The sequence below is a fragment of the Solea senegalensis genome, linkage group LG16, assembly GCF_019176455.1.
Source record: "Solea senegalensis isolate Sse05_10M linkage group LG16, IFAPA_SoseM_1, whole genome shotgun sequence".
Taxonomy (NCBI): domain Eukaryota; kingdom Metazoa; phylum Chordata; class Actinopteri; order Pleuronectiformes; family Soleidae; genus Solea; species Solea senegalensis.
In genome coordinates, this window is record NC_058036.1 from 17318773 (window position 1) to 17339833 (window position 21061).

At 40.8% G+C, this 21061-nt stretch overlaps 4 protein-coding genes across 11 annotated transcripts in view; 1 reads left to right on the forward strand and 3 right to left on the reverse strand.

Annotated features, from left to right (window-relative positions):
* Positions 1–10375, reverse strand: part of eml5 (EMAP like 5) — a 37209-nt gene extending 26834 nt beyond the window's left edge. For all 7 annotated transcript variants that reach the window (XR_006361950.1, XR_006361949.1, XM_044047142.1 and 4 more), the window contains exons 1-2: positions 9898–10375; positions 831–990 (exon numbers count right to left, since the gene is read on the reverse strand). Coding sequence is in view for 5 of the 7 variants with exons in the window: in XM_044047142.1 (XP_043903077.1) it covers positions 831–990; positions 9898–10094 (357 nt within the window). In the remaining 2 variants the exon portion in view is untranslated. The remainder of the gene's footprint in view (positions 1–830; positions 991–9897) is intronic.
* An 859-nt stretch (positions 10376–11234) lies between these two features.
* On the forward strand, positions 11235–15442 carry ttc8 (tetratricopeptide repeat domain 8). Of its 2 annotated transcripts, XM_044048196.1 has the most exons (15): positions 11235–11439; positions 11716–11739; positions 12000–12120; positions 12194–12257; positions 12384–12543; positions 12706–12795; positions 12872–12916; positions 12997–13082; positions 13169–13256; positions 13354–13464; positions 13551–13690; positions 13920–14094; positions 14503–14625; positions 14770–14853; positions 14962–15442. In XM_044048196.1, exons 1-15 carry the CDS (start codon positions 11326–11328, stop codon positions 15076–15078), a joined length of 1542 nt encoding a protein of 513 aa, XP_043904131.1. In that variant the 5' UTR covers positions 11235–11325; the 3' UTR covers positions 15079–15442. The 2 variants fall into 2 exon arrangements, with proteins under 2 accessions (XP_043904131.1, XP_043904132.1); XM_044048197.1 differs by lacking the exon at positions 11716–11739.
* Positions 15153–17497, reverse strand: LOC122783418 (C-type lectin domain family 4 member M-like). Its single transcript, XM_044048199.1, has 6 exons — positions 17359–17497; positions 17094–17210; positions 16306–16554; positions 16054–16217; positions 15796–15932; positions 15153–15641 (listed from the first exon to the last, which is right to left on the reverse strand). The coding sequence occupies exons 1-6, from the start codon at positions 17465–17467 to the stop codon at positions 15488–15490; spliced, it is 930 nt and encodes a 309-aa protein (XP_043904134.1). The 5' UTR covers positions 17468–17497; the 3' UTR covers positions 15153–15487.
* A 571-nt stretch (positions 17498–18068) lies between these two features.
* Positions 18069–20454, reverse strand: LOC122783417 (C-type lectin domain family 4 member M-like). The gene is made up of 6 exons (XM_044048198.1): positions 20280–20454; positions 20020–20136; positions 19229–19477; positions 18977–19140; positions 18719–18855; positions 18069–18560 (listed from the first exon to the last, which is right to left on the reverse strand). The coding sequence occupies exons 1-6, from the start codon at positions 20386–20388 to the stop codon at positions 18407–18409; spliced, it is 930 nt and encodes a 309-aa protein (XP_043904133.1). The 5' UTR covers positions 20389–20454; the 3' UTR covers positions 18069–18406.
* Positions 20455–21061: the final 607 nt, after the last annotated feature.

Sequence of the window (21061 nt, forward strand, 5' to 3'; positions counted from 1 at the left end):
CATTCCATCTAAATCCCAAGCTCTCTACCCAAGCAGGAGAACACCACAGGGACATTTCTCTGCCTCTCCCAGCAAAATATAGGAAATGTAACCGTAGGAGCTCCTGTGAGACAAAGAGAGACATGCAGACATAAAAACCTGGAGATGTTTCTGCACAGCATCGATTTTTATTAGGTGGAGGATGCAGAGAGCAAACAGTGGCTGGTGGTAGGTCTGCAGAGAACTGGCTAGAAAAGATACAATGAAAAGGCTAAAGAGGTGCTTGCTTGTCTAGAATGCCCCCATGATTAAGTAGCTAATGAGTATTCACTGTTCAGTGCCACTGACTGGACGCTATTCTGTTGCTTGTTTTCACGTGTGTGGGTTAAGGGTTTTCTAGTACAAACGATACGCTGTATCTGCCTGTTTTTCTTTAAACATCCCGACCACTCAATACTGCAAACTGTACTCCTTTGTGTGAACATATTTTAAATGCACAACATTTAAATATTAACAAATGTGTGTTACATTCAAAGCATTGTAAAAATTAGTTCATACAATAGCGACGAATCTCCGCGCAAATCACCCTCTCTCTATTTCTCAGTATAGTAGTGTTTAGTTCTGGTGTGGTCTGGCAACATTCCCGTGCCGCACGGCGATTCATTTTGGGTCAGGGACAGATGGAGACAACAACGGAGAAGCTCCCACGACAAGTTTCAGAACTCTATACACACTAACGCTCCCCCACTCAGGTTCCCAGGGCCAGTTTTCAGACGGACACAGCACACAAATAATATCACATCATTTCAGTTCACAAAGACCAAACAGAGGCAGAATAATAACACAAGTACCTGTCCCTCGAGGTCAAAGGCCAGACAGGCAATGCCGTGTGTGTGCACATCCTTGAGGATGGACACTGTTTGCACAGTGTAGGAGTCCCATACACAGATGTAAGGTTCCTTGCCCACCTGTCCCGTAGCCACCAACACACGCTCCGGATGCAGAGCTAAGCTGTACAGAAAAAAGAGAAAGGGAGGGAAAACATCTGGTGAGCTTTAACCATCTTGCACACTTGTGTGTTTGTCGTTGGGATGCAACCTCCCGGGAGGAAGCCATGGGGATGTGATAGATGAAGCGAAGGGGCAGCGTGACGTGGTGACATGATTCAATTAAATCAGCCATGTTCAAATACACACACACAGATTCACTCAGCTAATCTTTTAAGGACTCACATTCACTCATGTTGGGTATATTTTAATAGTTTATAGTTAATGCCTAACCCTAACCTAATTAGAATTTAAATTTTTCTTTAAAATCTTAACCAGTTCCTCAGAAATTAGGTCCAGCCTCATTAGGAACAGGTTTCAGTCTCCATGAGGACAGAAAATGTCCTAAAAAGGAAACGAATAGAGAGAGAGAGAGAGAGAGAGGTTGGTTCAGAGTTTTTGTAAGATTCTGCATTGACTTCCATTTATTTGTAAAGCCTAACCAAAGTCGGTCAGTGTTTATACATAAGACCGTACATAAAAGTGGACGTCGTCTTCCAGTTGAAAAATAAACTCCTATTTTGAAGCCTCGAGATTTAATGGCACCTATTGGACGATACCAGCTGTCAATTACACTGGAGCTGAAACTAACGATTTTAGATTAATCATTGGCATTATATATCACATTGCTCATTGACATTGATATTGCAACCACTGGAGTCACACCCTGTTGTCTAATTGCTGCTTCTGTCCTCATTCCTTTACATTTCACACTGGAAAGCTACGTCTCTTTTTTTTTATTTATATATGGTCTATGCGTTTATACCAGAAAACTTCACACACACATACACACACACACACGTATATACACAAAAACCCATGTTGTATCCATGAATCCACAAATGTTATTGTTGTAGTTCATCCAGGAGGTTCATTGCATTACCAGGCATATGTTTATAACACAGTTACATAATCTCCCCCTCCTCCCCTGCCTCCCTCCATACCTCCCCCACCTACAAGCTTTCCCTCTCTATACAGCCGAGCAACAGCCTGCTGTATAAAGCTGTCACTCCCTCCCTCCCCCCCTGCTTCCCCTGTCCATCCTTTCAGATCCAGCCAGTCACGTTCCAGGCAGGCAGGCAGGCATGAGTGATTCACTTGGCAATTCTTCCATTTGCTTTGTCTTGCCTATACAGTATATTCCGTGCTGCATCAGAGCTCCTTCCATTACCCGTAATCAGGACTGCCCATTTTGCCAACTGCTCTCCGGAATTTCTAATTCCGACATGAAATGAGGCAGAGGGAAAAGAGAGGCTTCACAGGCCAGGCAGCATCAACCTTCTGAGTCAAAGCAGCTTCCGAATGCAGCCTTCTACCAATTTGACTCCTCTTCAAGTACTCGGTGTGAATCTTTGACTTGTGACACCTCATCTACAGTCGAAACATACTATCACCGATGAAGATGAGGGATCAGATTTTTAGAAAACACGCCTGATCTCTGTTCTCCTTCAACCAGCCGCCATTGTCCTCTCCCATCACCTCATTAAGTTGAACCTCGCCCAACACCTGGCACAATTTCTCAGCTTACTTTTTTATGACTTATATAATCAGCGCAAAGCAGCTAAAAATAGCACTCAGAGGAAGACAAAATGACTGGGAAAACTAAGAGATGCAGACAGACAGAGCGCTGACATAAGCAGGTACACAGCACAGCAAATGTGCAAGTCTGTTTGACAGACTTCAACGTGAGACTTTCTCTATGGAATCAATGCAGGCTTTAAGCCAACAAAAAAATCACAGTTATAGTACATGTCTGTCAGCTGAAGAACTGATTAAATGCCATCGCTAATGACTTAGCCTGCAGCGCATAGCCACAGCTCTCCTGTTTGAGATTGGCTGAGGCTGTTTGATGTGACTCTCTCCCATCTGCCAAGTGCTTTAGTACAAAAACTAGTGGCAATTAAAAAGTCTGTTTGCATGTAGATATGAGACCACTAAACAGCCCGGAGAGCCGATTTATCACAGTGAAGATGGTTCGACATTTACACATGAGCGAGTATGATGGGTCGTCCCACATAATATTCACACTCTGCAGCGGTCGTTTCTTGCTTTTGGTTAAAGTGGATTAAAACATGCACAGGATTAGCACATTTTCTGGCGGTCTATACTGTGTGGGATACAGCGGCGCTGCACGGTTTAGGTCGGGTTTCCACTACAAAATAGTACCTATTCAACATGGGCGGAGTCATCACTGCGCGGCTGCATGAAACTGCAGTGACTTGTGAATTTCTTTGTGAGATTGTGAATTTCTCTGTGAGATGAATAAAGTATCTATCTATCTATCTATCTATCTGACTTTGTTTCACATGCAACACACACACACAAATGAGTGACTAGTGACTTTTAAAACAGTTGTTTTCAGTGTAACTGAATCAGATTCAAATAAAATATAATATATCAAATATTTTTTCCACTCACCACTGTGCTGTTGCTAAATACACCAGACTCCTCTGTTAAATATTGAATGTTAAAAATTTTAGACATTTCCATGGTAATTGTTGGAGATTAACCCACGTTTTCAGGATTGTTAAGTCTTTTTAACTGATCTGCAGTTGATCTGTGTTCCTGGCTGAAAGCCCTTTCACAGAATATTAACTGGGTTAAAACATACTTAGGGAAAAGCTATATATTAAAAGCTAAATATTTTACTGGTGCAACACTTGAATAATAAATCAATATATTAATAATTTAGGGAACAGTTTGTTGACTGAAGCTTAAGATGTGCTACTTGTCACTGTATATTAAATATATTTGATTGTACAAATGATCAACTGTGCATTTTTTAAATTATTTTCTGACATTTTACAGATACATCATTCCACTGCTGCAAAGTGCTTGCTCATAGAGAGCTGTTGGGTGTCTTTGAAGAACTGTAAGGTGACGTTAAGGTATTTGGTAAAAAAAAAGAAAAAAAAAAAAGAGTAATTTTGTCATCAACAATTTCCAAAGTTACTTTAATAAGCCCTAGGATTGGTATCATCTAATTGAAAGTAATATAGGGACAAGCACCTCCACATTTGTGTATACCTGTCTGAGTTTATTGTTAAAATCCCACTGAATAATGCCACTGCACTAAGTAACTGTAGTGAACTCTGGAGGATCTTAATTGGGCCGGACAGATCAGCTCTTTGGGGACCAAGCTGCCTTTCACAAAACTGCCTGGTACGAGTGACTCACAGAGATGATGGAGGCCTAAGTCCTCAGCCTCAACACTGACACTCAAATGTGAGTAAAGGTAGGACGCCAAATGAAGGCGATTTCATGTCGTCAACCATCAAAGTTAATGATGTGATGGGGCTTTTTCTATTATCTCATTTTCTAAGTGGCGCTTTCCTCCCGGATAAAAAAAGCTATTAGCTTGTGGACTGGAAAAAAAAACCCCAACAAAAATTAGTTGTAATCATAAATGACTGAGTGCAAGAGCAACTCATTATTAACTGAGACCACAGCTGGGGAAATACCTCATCAAAGACCACGACTTTACATTAGGAAGATGGAAACAGAGTCATATCTATCACCTCTCGTTGTTGTTGTTGTCAGCAGTAATAGCCTGAAGACATTTCCCACACACTCAACTAATAATGAGTGTTGCACGTGCACGGCTTGAATTCATCAAATAGACTCTAATATTAAAAACAATCTTCATACATTTTGATCTCTGCATTATTTCTTGAGAAATGTGTGACAGAAATATTCCTGTTTCAATCTCCTCACTCAGAAAATGTATGGTTTCTTCTTTGGTCCTTTCCCACTGTCAAGAAAATCGTTTCTGTAATGACTGAAAAAATAATACAGAGCATAGTAAAAACACATAAAAGCAAAACAAAGAAACAAACAAAAACAATGGAAGTCCAGCTCAACCTGCGCTAAATGCCATGGAGTAAATAGTATGTTTTTAAAGACAATTTAAAATGCTCAACAGTCTCCGACGCTCTGTCAGCTTTGATTTTGGGACTTTTAAAAGTAAAAGTGCTCTGACTGGATGTCAGCCCATTTAATGATTTGATGAACAAATATGAGAATTTTAAAATCACCTAAAATTAAGTGGCAGCCAGTGGAGTGAGAATAATATTGACGGGTATTATGTGCTCATGTATGCTCCAAAACAAAACCTCCTCGGCACAGGCAAAAAAAAAAGCCTTTGGCTTTAGCCAGCACATGAACACGGACAGTCAGTTCACACCATTAGCTCATACAGTTCACGAGCATAGCAAAGAGTCTCTTGCTTGCAAACCCTGACACGTTTTAGGTACAGTACGAACCTTTGCAGTGGAGCTAAATTCAAGGAGCTGAATGAAAACGTGGACAAGAGAGAGAGAGAGACAGACACCGGACACAAAAATGTATTCACTGCATCTTTCAAAGCCACTGAACAAGAGCTGCATTTATAATCCATAACTCTGGCTGCAGCCGGTCATAAAGTGAACAAGATATTGTAACATGAGACAGCCTTTTATTCCTGTGTCCATAAAACCCTCGCACTGACTCTCACTCCATTATCACAACAAGGGACACGATTCTGCCAAGATTCTGCTGCTGACAAAAAAAAAAACATTTCCAGCTTGCGTGTTGTTTCATTGTGTGTGTTTGTGGATGTATCGGTTTCCCATGTGCATGTCAGCATGACTGAATAACTGGAGATAAATAGGGTTTGTAGGTTTGTCGGTTTTTCATTAACCCTTTAACACCTAAGCCTCAAAATGTCTGTCTGGACTTTTAGACTTATTTTAACCATAAAAGGGCCAGAAAATGTACTGGGAGTAAGTGCTTTTGCCCATTTTTTCAGAATAATTTTCAATATCTGGCAGTTATTTACAATTTACTGCATGTTAAAGTAGTGCATTAACAATTTAAAATATTTTGAAATTTTGAAAAAACAGTGTAGTTATACACGAACACCAGATTTTGCATGTTAAATTTGAAATTTGAACATATTTTGGTTGAGTTTTTGTCTTCCAAAAACAGGCCAAAAATGGAAACCTATGCACGGGCATTTTTCCAACTCTCTCCTCTCTGGTGACAAAGACACTGAGACACCGGCTTCCTGCAACAGCGCAAGTTGAAATTACCGTAACAACCACACATTGACTTTGAAGTGTAACTTCTCAGCTTTTCAGAAATCGCTGGAATTTTCCTGATGGCACAAACCGCCGTGTAATTGCAGTAATGCAAAGTGCGCTTGTGCAAACGTGTCGTCTGCGATACGCTCGGAGTTAAAGGGTTAAGAAGTAGACTTGGACTTTTACACTGAAATGATCACAAATACAGTTTTGCAATGCTCTACTTTACTTACATGTCTCATATTAAACATTCTGCAATTGCCCAGTGTCATGTACTGCCTCAGAAAGCATCACAAAGGCTGCACTATTTTACATACTGTCATTAATCAGTGACTAATTGAAATCTCAATGTGAAACAATGCAAAAATGTGATGATTTTTCTCACGTCGTTCAACCCAACTGAGAAGCTATTCCTCCATGTGACAATCTGCCTACATTGGCTCCGCCACATCAGACTGGGAGACCATTTGAAAAAAAAAACAGCTGCAGGGCAAAAGAAAATCAAGAGCAAGAAACAAGGCCAGAAATTAACATGCAAAGAAAAATGCCAATTTTCTGTCTAAGACACAGTGGCCACCAAAACAGAAAAACAGGAGCAAAAGAGAGGAAAAGAGACGAGGAGGGATTTGAATTGTCGTGTCATTATCTCAGATGCAGCATTGATTCCACGTGAACAGTCACTAGTTATCCCGAGGAATGTTACTGATGGTGATATAGCAGCCTCAGCTCTACAGAAGTAATTATGAGGGGTTATTACTTCAAAATGAATACAATGGCTATGACTATGATGTAAAGAGCGCAGTAGATCGTCAAGTAGGGCTGAACAGATAATCGTTCCCAAAGCAAAATCACAATCACAAAAAGGCAATTACCAAACTGCAAAGATTGCAATTTAATTGTGCTGTTTTCCCCATCTTGTTTCGATCTTTTCAGAACTGACGCGCAACTTAAAGAGTTACATTGCAAATCAAATTGCCATGTCAGAAAAACTGCAAGTAGTTATTTTATCCAAATCACCCAGCCCTTTCTTTTCAGTTTCCGTAAATATGTTCAAACCACAACACAGAGTCTTTTTGTATGTGGCTGCAGGAAAACCACATGGAGACAAAAGACCTAATGGACACACAGCTAATGAAATTCTTTACCCATTTAGTACTTGTGCATATTCAATCATTTTGCAAGCGCATGTCTAATTCAGAGCTCAGTCAGCGAAACACCAGGCACTTCACCCACAGGGCAGCGAAGGGTTAGCATCTCTATTGTCCAATTAATAATGAAGCAGGAGCCCAGCTGACTACCGACACAGAATATAATGCTAGCCATCTCCAGGCCAACCTACACATGACATGTCAACACAAGTGACAGAATGTTGGACACAGGTCGCTGTTGTGTGGCATGCAGGTTCATGTGTGGTGCAACACTAGAGAAACTATTTTCTGTATTTTACCTAAGAACCGGTGTCTGGCCGTGAAGGCATGAGTTGGCTTTTACTCATGCTGATGATTATTTCAAGGACAGCTGTGTTCAAGGGCATTTTATCTGCTGTGCATGCTGCTGCTTTGGAGACGCTTTAAAATATCCTGGAACATGTTTAAAAATGATAAAAACAAGATGATTCTCAAGCCACTCTTCATTTACTCATTATATTTTATGCATCAGTGTTTGTTTGTTTGTTTTTTTAACTCAAGTGTGATACTGTCACACTGAGGTTTGATGGACAGATCTAATCTATGTGAAGTTATCACCTTGTGCTCAGGAAAATAGAGCAGCATTTAACTTGCTGTAAGCACTGATTCGATCTCTAATATAAACTAGAAGGATGTGAGGTGAGGCAGCGGGATAATGTTTGACAGGCAGAGAGAGGGAGCTTCAGAATGGAGAGCTGGTTCAATGCCTCTGCCCTGTGTGAGTGTCCTTGATGAGGGTCAGAGCTAAGTGTGGAGATGTTGACGCTTCTTCTTCACGATGAAGGTTGAAATCAGACACAGTTGATGCCCTTATTATTTCTTTACGCATATAAAAGAGGAAATCGACCCAGGCACGGAGGTGCACAGTACTTACATAGCTCTCCCTCAGGGCTGCACTACACATCGGAAATGTATCTCCATCGCAGTATCATGTAAAATATACATATTGCAAAGTCTGTCTGAACTGTGATAAATGTTCCTTTTGCTAGTTTGCTGGTCAATAACTTGCCAAAATAAACAAAAAGGTTTAGGCATATTGCAGTATCATGAAGCTCTACTCTTGGCTATGAGATAAAGAAGGAAGGAAAGAATACACTGACATGTGTATGTCTTCCTGGTTTGAACACATCACTTAAGAGCATGTCAACAATGATGGATATATCAACACCTGAACACACAGTTAATCGGTCCATGTCTTCATGGGGCCCTGAGCTGAATTTGATTTGATCTTCCTTACCACCACCACCACCACTCCTACCAACACTTGACTAGTGTCAGTGTTTGATCTTTAGCACACTGCATGAAGCTGTTGTAATATTAAATGTTTATGAGAACACCATTGACATACAATAGTGCATTATTTAAGAAAAAACTCTCTTGTGATAGTATGTTCTTTGGGGCCCATTGAGCCCCAAGCAGCTGCTTAGTTTACTTTAGAGCAGAAACAATTAATCAATGAATTAATTATTAATCGATTACTAAATAAATCGACAACTGTTTTGACAATCGATTAAACGGTTCAAAGCTTTTTTCATGATTAAAAGCAGATTTCCGATTGTTTAAGCTTCTTAAATGTGAGTATTTTCTTCTTCTCTTTGCTCTGGACAACAAAGAAATCAATAGAAGTTAATCATTTTGGTTTGTGGACAAAACAAGACATTTGAGAACGTCATAATTTTCAGGTTTCATGAACACCAACCAACATTTTTAAGGTTTTCTGATATTTTATGGACCAAACGATTAATCAAAAGAATTATCGACAGATTGATCGATTATGAAAATAATTGTAAGTTGCAGCTCTAGTTTACTTATGTGTGGAAATAGGTGTGTATATATATGTATATATATATATATATATACATATATATATACACACACACATGTACTCACTGCACTGTCCCCTCTGCAAAATAATAAGATGCTGCTGTGTGTAGGTGTGGGATTATATATACTGTATGTATCATATTACATGACACAAGGTGACACCAACACCTAGTGACAACAGTACAGGGTCATTATACTGCTGCTGCTGTGGCCAGCCTGGTGCTGTCCAAGGTGCTGAAATATAATTATGTGTGTGTGTGTGTGTGTAGACCCATTTCTGTATCTCCTTGGGACCGTTTCTGGTATAAACACTGACCTTGTCAGAAACATCAGTCCTCCTGGGGATCAAAAGCCAAGTCTGGCGCTAATGAGGCAGAACCTCATATCTGAGGGAGGACCAGAATCTGTGGCGCTGGTTTAAGTCAAAGAGTTAAAGGTCAAACGTTCATTTGTGGTTAGGTTAAGGTTAGGCAGTAGCTGATAGCTGTTTGAATGTACATGTATATCATTGTGAGGACCAAGCAACTTCTCGGTGGCAAGGACATTTTGGCAAAGTGAGAACATTTTTCATGGTCCTCTCGTTCTGTGTCACACCTTAAAGGGCTGTTGGGTAAAACCCTAGTTTTAAGGTAAGGGTTAGAGTCAGGCTTATGTCAAGATTAGGTTAAAGGCAAAGCATTTAGTTGTGATGGTTTAAAGTTAGGGTAAAGGCTCTGGGAATGCATTTTGTCAAGAAGTGTCCTCACTGAAATAGCTGTCCAAGAATGTGTGTGTGTGCGTGTTTGTGTGTGATTGAAATACCTGATTATGTCATCGTTGTGTCCCAGGTAAAATTTCTGCTTGTGCTCGCGGGTATTGTACACAACTCCCACACCGGCCACAAAATAGACTATTTCCTTGGCGGCGGTGTAGTACAGGTTGTTGCGGCACTGGTGTCCCCGGTATCCGTATACCCACTCCAGTCTCAGGTGGCAGTTGGGAGCAGTTCTGTCAGCCATGTCTCTCTGTCGTTTTCACGTACGAAGGCTCTCTGATACAGTGTCATTCACCAAAAAAAAGAGTATTTATTAAAAGCCACTGTGTCCCATTACTTCCGCTGGATTTCCGCCGAAAATAGTCATTTTCTAACGAGGCCGTGTGAATTAATAGTGAGATAACATAAACCACCACTGTCTCTGTTTCAGACGCAGCTTTCTAATATGTTAAATTCATTGTGGAAAGCTTCTTGCACTTCTTTAGTCCCCGGTTCGCGGTCCGTCTCCTCTACCACCAGGTCAAGTCTTCTGTCAAATCCTACAAAGATGGAGCTGCGCTGTTATTCCCCCACCACAGCTCCGCCCACAATTATGACGTATATGCCTATCACCCAATCAGAGCCTTCGACGGAGGCAAGGAGGAAAAACATTTGTAGGAGAGGACAAGTCAGTCACGGTCAGCCCATGAACCAGCACAGTTATACAAGGATGATTCAAATTGAAGTGAATTTTAACATTTTAATTTACCCACAATTGAAAATAGGCATTCTGTAATACTGCCACAGAAACAAGTGGACAATATACACATTAGATATATTCGATTTTTTCTGGATTTATGTGCAAAATATGGGATTAATTACTTTTCCGAAAAAATATGTTTTTAATATGAGATTAGGACAGTGTGTAACATTTAGGTAGTTTTATTGACATAGATTTAATGTACTACCCATTAGTATGTAAAATGGTTTGTTTTTTGAAGCCTTTCATATGTACTGTATCTTACTTCAGGTGTTTCTACAGCAGCCCAAATGTTAAGCTTACTACATAGACGAAGAAGAACAACATCCTTTTGGTATGTGATGGCCTCTATAGTTCCCTGAAGCACATGAGAAAAGGAGGGGTTGGCAAAATTATTTTATCTAACTTCACACCTTATACCACACAAACATATTTACATGATTTTGTAATAAGATCCACCTCTATATATCAAGTCCCTAAGATTAATGAAATCAAAAGGTGTCAAAGACCTATGCCCAACTAAAGAATGTTTCTGTTGTAGTGTTGTTAATATTGTTTTGAGATGTCTTTTGTCCAAAACATAGTTTGCATAACAGGATATTACGTCACTCAAGGAACCGCCCCCCCCCCTCCGCTGTTGCCGAGCGACAGAGGAAGCGTCGCCGTCAGCCTCCCCTCAGCTTTACCAGACCCTTCGCTAAACCTTTCTGTTCGGTCTCTTTACGATCCCAAAGTAATGGAGGTGTCGATGGACCCTTTGTTTTTGGCGTGGAGCTACTTCAGGAGACGGAAACTCCAACAGTGCTCAGACATTTGCTCCAAAATATTACACGACAACCCATACGACCAGGTACCGTGGTAGCCTAGCATGCTAGCGATTAGGGGAAAGCCTGCTAACCTGCTTACACACGTAGGCACGGTCCTAACTAATCCTTGCTTTTCATCATTATTTCACTTTAAATCATTATTTTATTTAATTGTAGCTTACGTCATCATTTGTTTTGCCACTGCTTGAACAGTACACTGCACGTTTTATCCTTGATTTTCTTCTGTTATTCACATCTGTCCTCTACTTTCTTCTTTTTCCCCCCCTCTGATTTTCTGTCTGACTGCATGCTTTCTTCAGGACTCCTCCTTATGTGTCTCAGAGGTAACTTGACTGTTTCTCGCTGTCATCTGTTTACATTCCATATTCAGGCCAGGTTATTAAAGGAGGGAGGTTATTTAAATAAATAGAATAGGAGGTCAGAGTGAGGTCACCAACTCTGCTGCCTTCACGCTGCCTGCTGTGCAGCTGTTAAAGTTCATGTTTGCGATGTGAATAGTTATGTAGGTCCCAACTGTAACAAAGTAGCTGTAAGAACTGATATCCTATATACATGATGAATGTTGTGTGTGTGTGTTTTAAAGGCTGTATGGAGCTTGAAAACCCGTGCCCTGACAGAGATGGTTTACATAGATGAAATTGAGGTTGACCAGGAGGGCATTGCTGAGATGATGCTGGATGAGAGCTCCATTGCTCAAGTAGCACGTAAGTTGAGTCTCATTTTCAAACATTAACACCCAATGTTTAAATTGATGAGACCTCCTTCACTTTCTTCAAGGCCCTGGAACATCGCTGAGGCTCCCTGGAACAAGTCAGGGTGGGGGACCCACACCAGCTGTCAGGTAAAGCTGTCAGGCTAAAACCAAATTAAAAGTCTCTAAATCTAAATCTAAAAGTTTTCTCAAGACCTTTGCTCATGTAAAAATCCCTAATGTGTGTGTGTATGTGTGTTTATTGAAATAATCAAGGCCTATGACACAGTCAGGGCGTCCCATCACAGGATTTGTGAGACCGAGCACACAGTCAGGACGTCCTGGGACGATGGAACAGGCCATCAAAACTCCCCGCACATCAAGCACTGCCCGGCCTGTCACTAGTGCTTCTGGTAGATTCATCCGTCTGGGAACAGTGAGTCAGCATGCACCCGGTTTCCCACTGAATAAAATAGAAAACAACTGGTTTGTGATTTGTGTTCAGAAAATGTCTTTGTGACATATATAATGAATTGTGTTGCACCATGTACTGGCTGTAAAAATCGGTTAATATGATGTTTCCTCACTGTCTCTTCAGGCTTCAATGCTAACAAATCCAGATGGACCATTTATTAATTTGTCAAGAATAAATCTTGCCAAATATTCCCAAAAGCCAAACTTGTCCAGGGTAAGACTCTTGACTGTGACCTGCAAAAATGACTGCTTCCCCCCCATGTCAAGTAACTATAATTTCCCTTTCTCAGGCACTGTTTGAGTACATCTTCCATCATGAAAATGATGTGAAAAATGTAAGTTGTGTATAAATTCACCTCATAAAGTGAATTGGTTGTCATTGTCACATAACAAGGACTTAATATTTCTTCACCAGGCTCTGGATTTAGCTGCTCAAGCTACTGAACATGCTCAGTTCAAAGACTGGTGGTGGAAAGTTCAGCTGGGGAAATGTTACTACAGGCAAGTAAATGTCATTCCTTTCATTTGTTTAAAAAAAATGTAATTTGGACGATCTCTGTATTATTTGATACCTGTGCTCTTTCCAGGCTGAGTTTATATCGAGAAGCAGAAAAACAGTTTCGATCAGCTCTCAACCACCAAGAGGTGGTTGATACATACCTCTACCTGGCAAAGGTAGTGATGGAGATAACGGCACTATGTTGCATTATGAACTCGCCAAAAGTCTGCTGATAAATGAAAAGGAAATCAATCCCTTTGTGTTTCCCCTCAGGTTTACCAGCGCCTGGATCAACCAATAACAGCACTCAACCTTTTCAAGCAAGGCCTGGACCACTTTCCTGGTGAAGTCACCCTTCTGACAGGAATCGCGCGGATTCACGAGGTTCAATTTTTCACCACTCCACTCTTAAGATGCAACAGTTATTAAGAGACGTAGAAAAACCACATTCACTGTCAGTATGCTCACAGGAAATGAACAACATTTCATCAGCCACGGAGTACTACAAAGATGTCCTGAAGCAGGACAACACTCACGTGGAGGCTATAGCCTGCATTGGCAGCAATCACTTCTATACTGATCAGCCAGAGATTGCACTGCGGTTCTACAGGTCTGTCTATCGTGTATTAGTACAGTTTGGTACAATGAAAAACAAAGGCAAGGTGTGATTTAATTTAAAAAAAATAATGTTTGTCATGAAATGTGACTGAGAATGCTTTTAAGGTTGTGTAGAAAGTAATGTTTGCAACCAAAGGCTTGTGTATATGAGGCGTTGTGGCAGTATAGATCATGAGGAGCTATATCCCATCTGTGATTCAGTATGCTTCTCTCTCTATAAGGCGGCTACTCCAGATGGGCGTGTATAACTGCCAGCTGTACAACAACCTGGGCCTGTGCTGCTTCTATGCCCAGCAGTACGACATGACTCTGTCCTCATTTGAGAGGGCTCTGGCCCTGGTGGACAATGACGAGGAGCAGGCCGATGTTTGGTACAACATAGGACATGTGGCTGTGGTGAGTTAACAGGCCCCCGAAAATACCCCCAAGATGATGATTGCTTGTTCAACTTCTGTATGTGTAGTAAAAAATAAGCCAAATATAAAAGTAGAAGCTGGTACTGAGGGGCCACACGGTTGGTGTAGTGGTTAGCACTTTTGCCTTTGCAGCAAGAAGACCGCAGGTTCTCCAGCCTCCTCCCACAGTCCACAGGCAATACGGGGATTAGGTAAATTGGACACTCTAAATTGACCATAGGTGTGAGAGTGAATGGTTGTTTGTCAATGGCGTGACCCTGCCTATTGCCCTGTCAGCTGAGATTGGCACAGCAACCCCCCTGTGACCCTCATATAGAGGATAAAGTGGTAGAAGATGGATGGATGGAAGCTGGTACTCAGTGTATGTGTATGTGCTCTGTGTTTGCAGGGTGTAGGCGACTTGACACTTGCTTATCAGTGCTTTAAACTGGCTTTGGCTTTTAATAATGACCACGCTGAGGCCTACAACAACTTGGCTGTGCTGGAGCTGCGTAAAGGCCGTGTTGAACAGGTGAAGTCACTTCTTTTTTTTTTTTCATACAGCTTTTATTTCTTGAGCAGGTTTTTTACATCTTGTCTATAAAATTATGGTTAGTTCAGTAGGAAATAGACGTGTCAGTTGATAATGTAAAGGACTGTCCTCTCTTTGATCTAGTCTAAAGCCTTTCTTCAGACTGCTGCATCGCTGGCCCCTCACATGTATGAACCACACTTCAATCTTTCCATTCTTTCTGAAAAGGTAATTATTACTATTTATTCATAAGGTCCACATTGCACAGTAGTGGAAGAGGCAATAAATAATAGCACTACATTTGCTAAAGGGGATATTTTTTTTGTCTGTGTCCAGATTGGAGACCTTCAGAGCAGCTACACTGCAGCTCAGAAGTCCGAGGACGCGTTTCCTGAGCACGTCGACACTCAGCAGCTTCTGAAGCAACTCCGGCAGCACTTTGCAGCACTGTGAGGGGGAGGGGGTGATTTCAGTGATGTTGCTGAAGTGTGTTAGCCAGACAAGTTAATTAGCAATCAGCAAATGGGCACTGTTTTGGTTTGTGTTTATTTATAAAATTGTACATATGAACGAAATTGCCAGTTTCTAAGTATACAACAATGATGCGTACAACTAGGCCTTTTACTGAAAGATTATATGTCCATATACATTATACAGACACATTATATGACTTGTTGTCAGATAAAGTGATAATACTGATGTAAATATCTGTAATGCAGCAAAATGTGTGTACATAGGAAAGATACTTTTATCATCTTTTATCAGCCTTGCTATTTTGTGCACATCAGACTTGACAATAAAACAATTCTGTGTATTAGTTGATTCTGTAAAGAACTTGACTACAGCTAAACCTAAACAAAAACTAACTTGCAGATCTTGGTTCCTTTTCACAAATCCATCTCAGGTGAAAAGTGCATGGCATATCATTCCAGGACAAAAAGGGGTTCTTGCTGTAATATATCGCTCCACAGTCCTCCAAGTCATACCAATTATTGGGCTCCCCATTATTCCAGAACCTGAAACACATAATATGTTAGTTTGTTGAGCCATAATGGAAGCTCTAACACTTTTACCCATTATTCATTCATTGTAGTGGATCAGTGAATATGTAAATGTGCTATTGCAACCATTTATGACACTGACCACAATTTATGAATGTGTAACTGTTACCCCTCAGTCAGTCTTTGTCCATTCACCCATTTCCAATCCCCTTCCACATCTTCATCACTCAGTCCAATCCAGAAGCCATTATCGTTTATGTTTGCTGTGATGATATGGTGGGGCTTTGTCAAGTCAACCAGTGCTCGCTGACAACACAGAAATATAAACACAACACACAAACATTTTCATTGTAGATTTTACTGCTCAAACACAGAAATGCTGCTCTCATCCGGAAAGTATGAGTATTTGGGTCAAATGGAGTCTTACATTTTTCTCAGAGTTGTCGATCACAGCCAAGTCGCCTCCGTACCTCTTGCAGAACTGTCTCGCACCACTCCATGTTCTACTTGACAAACCGTCAGACGCAGAGATGAAGTAACACACTGAGTCTATGTAAAACCATCCAGGGAGACAGTGTCTGCAACCCTCCTCTGAAAAATGGCAACATGATGTGTTATTTGGGTTACGATGACAATGGTGTATTTAATACGCTGCTAACACAAACAAGTATCACCTCACCCATCATCAGTAAGCTGGATTTCAACGCGATAATTTCTGTTTGAATCTTGTCGCACTGCTTCTCATAGTCTTTGGATCTCCTCATCTGATGTACAAGCTGCCACTTGGTGTCCAGTTGCTCTCTGATTTCTCTCTCCAGTTGCTTCCCGACTTCATCCCTGTTCTGGATCACAGTGTTGTATTGTGCCTGTAGTTTGGCCAGCTCACTGCTGATGTCTGCTATTGTTCTCTGCCCAGCAAGTCTGCTGTCTGTAAGTTGTGAAGACATAGTAGCACTATGTTATTTAAGGTCAAAAGTGATCAAAAACTAGGTCCACATCTATGTACAGAGCCTAACATTACATAAAATATTGGGGCTGGGAAAAAATGCTGCATTGGATTGTCTCACAATACCTGGGCGCTGATTTGATTTGTATTGCGAGTCTGATTTATTGCAATTCTACAAGTATTGTAATTTCGAGAGGTGTCGGGCTCTTTTCCCCTCTAGAATTATCCCTGGTGTGGGGCACCGAGTGGGGCAGCGAGTGGAAGTGAGCATACTTAATGCTCCCCGTGTTGGAGCCCCTACTTTGGGTTTCACCTTGATGGATTCAAGTGGGGTTACGGGTCCTAACTGTTGTTTGTGCCTGTGGCCAAAGAACACCCAAACTGGGTACTCTGAACAGCTGTTTTTGGAGTCCCTGGTGCTAGAAAGTGCTCCTGCTGGGGGAGTTCAATGCTCAAGTGGGCAATGACAGTAAGACAACTCAACAAGATATCTCTTTGTAAATGACTCTACAGTGACTTACAATACACTCCCAGGCCAATATCAGAGGCTAGAAGAATGACAGAGAGCACTGCCAGGCTCACTGCAAGCACTTTGTAATGATTTGAACCAGATCCAGTCGTCACCATAGACATGGACACTGCACAAAGAAAAAGGTGGATCAATATCAGAGCAATATGAAGACAGTTGACAAATAACTACAGTAAAAATAAAGACACATGTAAAGATAACACAGAAATAAGTAGAGACATGCAGCATTGCCTCACTCCATTGTATATCTACTATACCTTGTTGCTTCTCTTGGTTTAAGTGAAGAGCGTGCTCATCTGTGTCCTCTTCACTTATCAGTTTGTGAAATGAGCCACCGAAATCAGTTGACTTTTCTTTGTCCGCCATTATGACTGTAGAGAGGACAGCAGTCTGATGTGATTCGAGAAGTTATTTGTCAGGACATTGCCCTGTGTGTATGTGAGCGTGTCACATTGCAAACAGAAATACAAGTTCATTTGTTAAATATTTACAGGCAGTGCTAGTCATTTGAAATGTTGAAAAAGAATGACTCTAAGCAAATCTAGGCGATGTGATTTTAGTTCCATTCAGTCAGATATCATTTATTTCAATCTATAAATCGGTTGACCTCACATCACTTTGTTTTAAAAAACATTGTGAGGACATTTTAACTGGTCTGCAAAGTCTTGTGTTTCATTTGTTTTTGTGTGTTTGTATGTCAGCCTGTTTTTTTTACCTTGATTTCTGCTCACCCCTTTTTTGAATTTGTTTGCCTTTATTATTGGACTGTGTTACCAGTATTCCCACTGTCACCTGTCCAAATGGGTCTATAATACAATCTTGTACATTTTGATTTTGTGTAATCTCTGCTCAGTTGCAGTTTTGTCATTCAGTGGCTGTACATGGTACATTTAGGTAATAACCAGTTTCTTGATGTTGCTGAAGTGACGAGTTAGTCAGACAAGTTAATTAGCAATCACCAAATGGGCACCGTTTTGGTTTGTGTTTATTTATAAAATTGCACATATGAACAAAATTGCCAGTTTCTAAGTATACAACAATGATGCGTACAACTAGGCCTTTTACTGAAAGACTATATGTCCATATACATTATACAGACACATTATATGACTTGTTGTTTGATAAAGTGATAACACTGATGTAAATATCTGTAATGTAGCAAAACGTGTGTACATAGGAAAGATTAAGATACTTTTATCTGCCTTGCTATTTTGTGGACATAAGACTTGACAATAAAACAATTCAGGAAATGTGTATTACATGATTTTGTAAAAGAACTTGACTACAGCTAAACCTAAACAAACACTAACTTGCAGATCTTGGTTCCTTTTCACAAATCCATCTCAGGTGAGAAGAGCATGGCATATCATTCCAGGACAAAAAGGGGTTCTTGTTGTTATATACCGTTACACAGTCCTCCAAGTCACGCCAATTATTGGGCTCCCCATTATTCCAGAACCTGAAACACATAATATGTTAGTTTGTTGAGCCATAATGGAAGCTCTAACACTTTTACCCATTATTTATTCATTGTAGTGGATCAGTGAATATGTAAATGTGCTATTGCAACCATTTACAACACTGACCAGTTACAATTTATGAATGTGTAACTGTTACCCCTCAGTCAGTCTTTGTCCATTCACCCATTTCCAATCCCCTTCCACATCTTCATCACTCAGTCCAATCCAGAAGCCATTATCGTTTATGTTTGCTGTGATGATATGGTGGGGCTTTGTCAAGTCAACCAGTGCTCGCTGACAACACAGAAATATAAACACAACACACAAACATTTTCATTGTAGATTTTACTGCTCAAACACAGAAATGCTGCTCTCATCCGGAAAGTATGAGTATTTGGGTCAAATGGAGTCTTACATTTTTCTCAGAGTTGTCGATCACAGCCAAGTCGCCTCCGTACCTCTTGCAGAACTGTCTCGCACCACTCCATGTTCTACTTGACAAACTGTCAGACGCAGAGATGAAGTAACACGCTGAGTCTATGTAAAACCATCCGGGGAGACAGTGTCTGCAACCCTCCTCTGAAAAATGGCAACATGATGTGTTATTTGGGTTACGATGACAATGGTGTATTTAATACGCTGCTAACACAAACAAGTATCACCTCACCCATCATCAGTAAGCTGGATTTCAACGCGACAATTTCTGTTTGAATCTTGTCGCACTGCTTCTCATAGTCTTTGGATCTCCTCATCTGATGTACAAGCTGCCACTTGGTGTCCAGTTGCTCTCTGATTTCTCTCTCCAGTTGCTTCCTGACTTCATCCCTGTTCTGGATCACAGTGTCGTATTGTGCCTGTAGTTTGGCCAGCTCACTGCTGATGTCTGCTATTGTTCTCTGCCCAGCAAGTCTGCTGTCTGTAAGTTGTGAAGACATAGTAGCACTATGTTATTTAAACCCTGCTGGTCAAGAAGGTCAAAAGTGATCAAAAACTAGGTCCACATCTATGTACAGAACCTAATATTACATAAAATATTGGGGCTGGGAAAAAATGCTGGATTGGATTGTCTCACAATACCTGGGCACTGATTTGATTTGTATTGCGAGTCTGATTTATTGCAATTCTACAAGTATTGTAATTTCGAGAGGTGTCGGGCTCTTTTCCCCTCTGGAATTACCCCTGGTGTGGGGCACCGAGTGGAAGTGAGCATACCTAATGCTCCCCGTCTTGGAGCCCATACATTGGGTTTCAGCTTGGTGGATTCGAGTGGGGGTATGGGTCCTAACTGTTGTTTGTGCCTATGGCCGAAAAACACCCAAACTGGGTACTCTGAACAGCCCCTGGAGCTAGAAAGTACTCCTGCTGGGGGATTTCAATGCTCAAGTCGGCAATGACAGTAAGACAACTCAACTCAACTCAACAAGATATCTCTTTGTAAATGACTCCACAGTGACTTACAATACACTGCCAGGCCAATATCAGTGGCTAGAAGAATGACAGAGAGCACTGCCAGGCTCACTGCAAGCACTTTGTAATGATTTAAACCGGATCCAGTTGTCACCATAGACATGGACACTGCACAAAGAAAAAGGTGGATCAATATCAGAGCAATATGAAGACAGTTGACAAATAACTACAGTAAAAATAAAGACACATGTAAAGATAACACAGAAATAAGTAGAGACATGCAGCATTGCCTCACTCCATTGTATATATACCTTGTTGCTTCTCTTGATTTAAGTGAAGAGCGTGCTCATCTGTGTCCTCTTCACTTATCAGTTTGTGAAATGAGCCACCGAAATCAGTTGACTTTTCTTTGTCCGCCATTATGACTGTAGGGAGGACAGCAGTCTGACGTGATTCTTCCCCCCCGAGAGGTTATTTGTCAGGACATTGCCCTGTGTATATGTGAGCGTGTCACATTGCAAACAGAAATACTAGTTCATTTGTTAAATATTTACAGGCAGTGCTAGTCATTTGAAATGTTGAAAAAACTGACTCTAAGCGAATCTAGGTGATATGATTTTAGTTCCATTCAGTCAAATATCATTTATTTCGTTTGTATGTCAGTCTGTTATTTATTTTATTTTTTTTTACCTTGATTTCTGCTCACCCGTTTTTTGAATTTGTTTGCCTTTATTATTGGACTGTGTTCCCAGTATTCCCACGGTCACCTGTCTAAATGTGTCTATAATACAATCTTGTACATTTTAATTTTGTGTATTGTCATTCAGTGGCTGTACAGTGTACATTTAGGCAATAACCAGTTTCTTATGAACTCTCATGCTTACAACAAATCCTAACAACAACAACCATCAGCAGGACAACATTCATCAGGCCCAGTCCCACTATAACTATAGTTGGTGTGGTGGAAATGCAGAGCTACCTCCCATTGTAAACCGACCTTGAAAAATGTTCCCCTGAATTAAAAATCACATACAAGTGGCTCTCAAGAGTAATATCACAGTGACACCGTAAAATGAGTTGCAGGAAAATGCAT

What these genes read in the sequence shown, in the direction of transcription:
- LOC122783418 (XM_044048199.1), bottom strand. Translation starts at nt 17,467, where the DNA reads ATGGCGGACAAAGAAAAGTCAACTGATTTCGGTGGCTCATTTCACAAA. An exon ending in TATTGGCCTGGGAGTGTATT is followed by an intron (nt 16,555 to 17,093) that starts GTAAGTCACTGT and finishes CACAACTTACAG; the next exon opens with ACAGCAGACTTGCTGGGCAG. An exon ending in TCGACAACTCTGAGAAAAAT is followed by an intron (nt 15,933 to 16,053) that starts GTAAGACTCCAT and finishes CTGTGTTGTCAG; the next exon opens with CGAGCACTGGTTGACTTGAC.
- ttc8 (XM_044048196.1), top strand. Translation starts at nt 11,326, where the DNA reads ATGGAGGTGTCGATGGACCCTTTGTTTTTGGCGTGGAGCTACTTCAGG. An exon ending in ACATAGGACATGTGGCTGTG is followed by an intron (nt 14,095 to 14,502) that starts GTGAGTTAACAG and finishes CTGTGTTTGCAG; the next exon opens with GGTGTAGGCGACTTGACACT. An exon ending in GTAAAGGCCGTGTTGAACAG is followed by an intron (nt 14,626 to 14,769) that starts GTGAAGTCACTT and finishes TCTTTGATCTAG; the next exon opens with TCTAAAGCCTTTCTTCAGAC.
- LOC122783417 (XM_044048198.1), bottom strand. Translation starts at nt 20,388, where the DNA reads ATGGCGGACAAAGAAAAGTCAACTGATTTCGGTGGCTCATTTCACAAA. An exon ending in TATTGGCCTGGCAGTGTATT is followed by an intron (nt 19,478 to 20,019) that starts GTAAGTCACTGT and finishes CACAACTTACAG; the next exon opens with ACAGCAGACTTGCTGGGCAG. An exon ending in GGACAAAGACTGACTGAGGG is followed by an intron (nt 18,561 to 18,718) that starts GTAACAGTTACA and finishes TATGTGTTTCAG; the next exon opens with GTTCTGGAATAATGGGGAGC.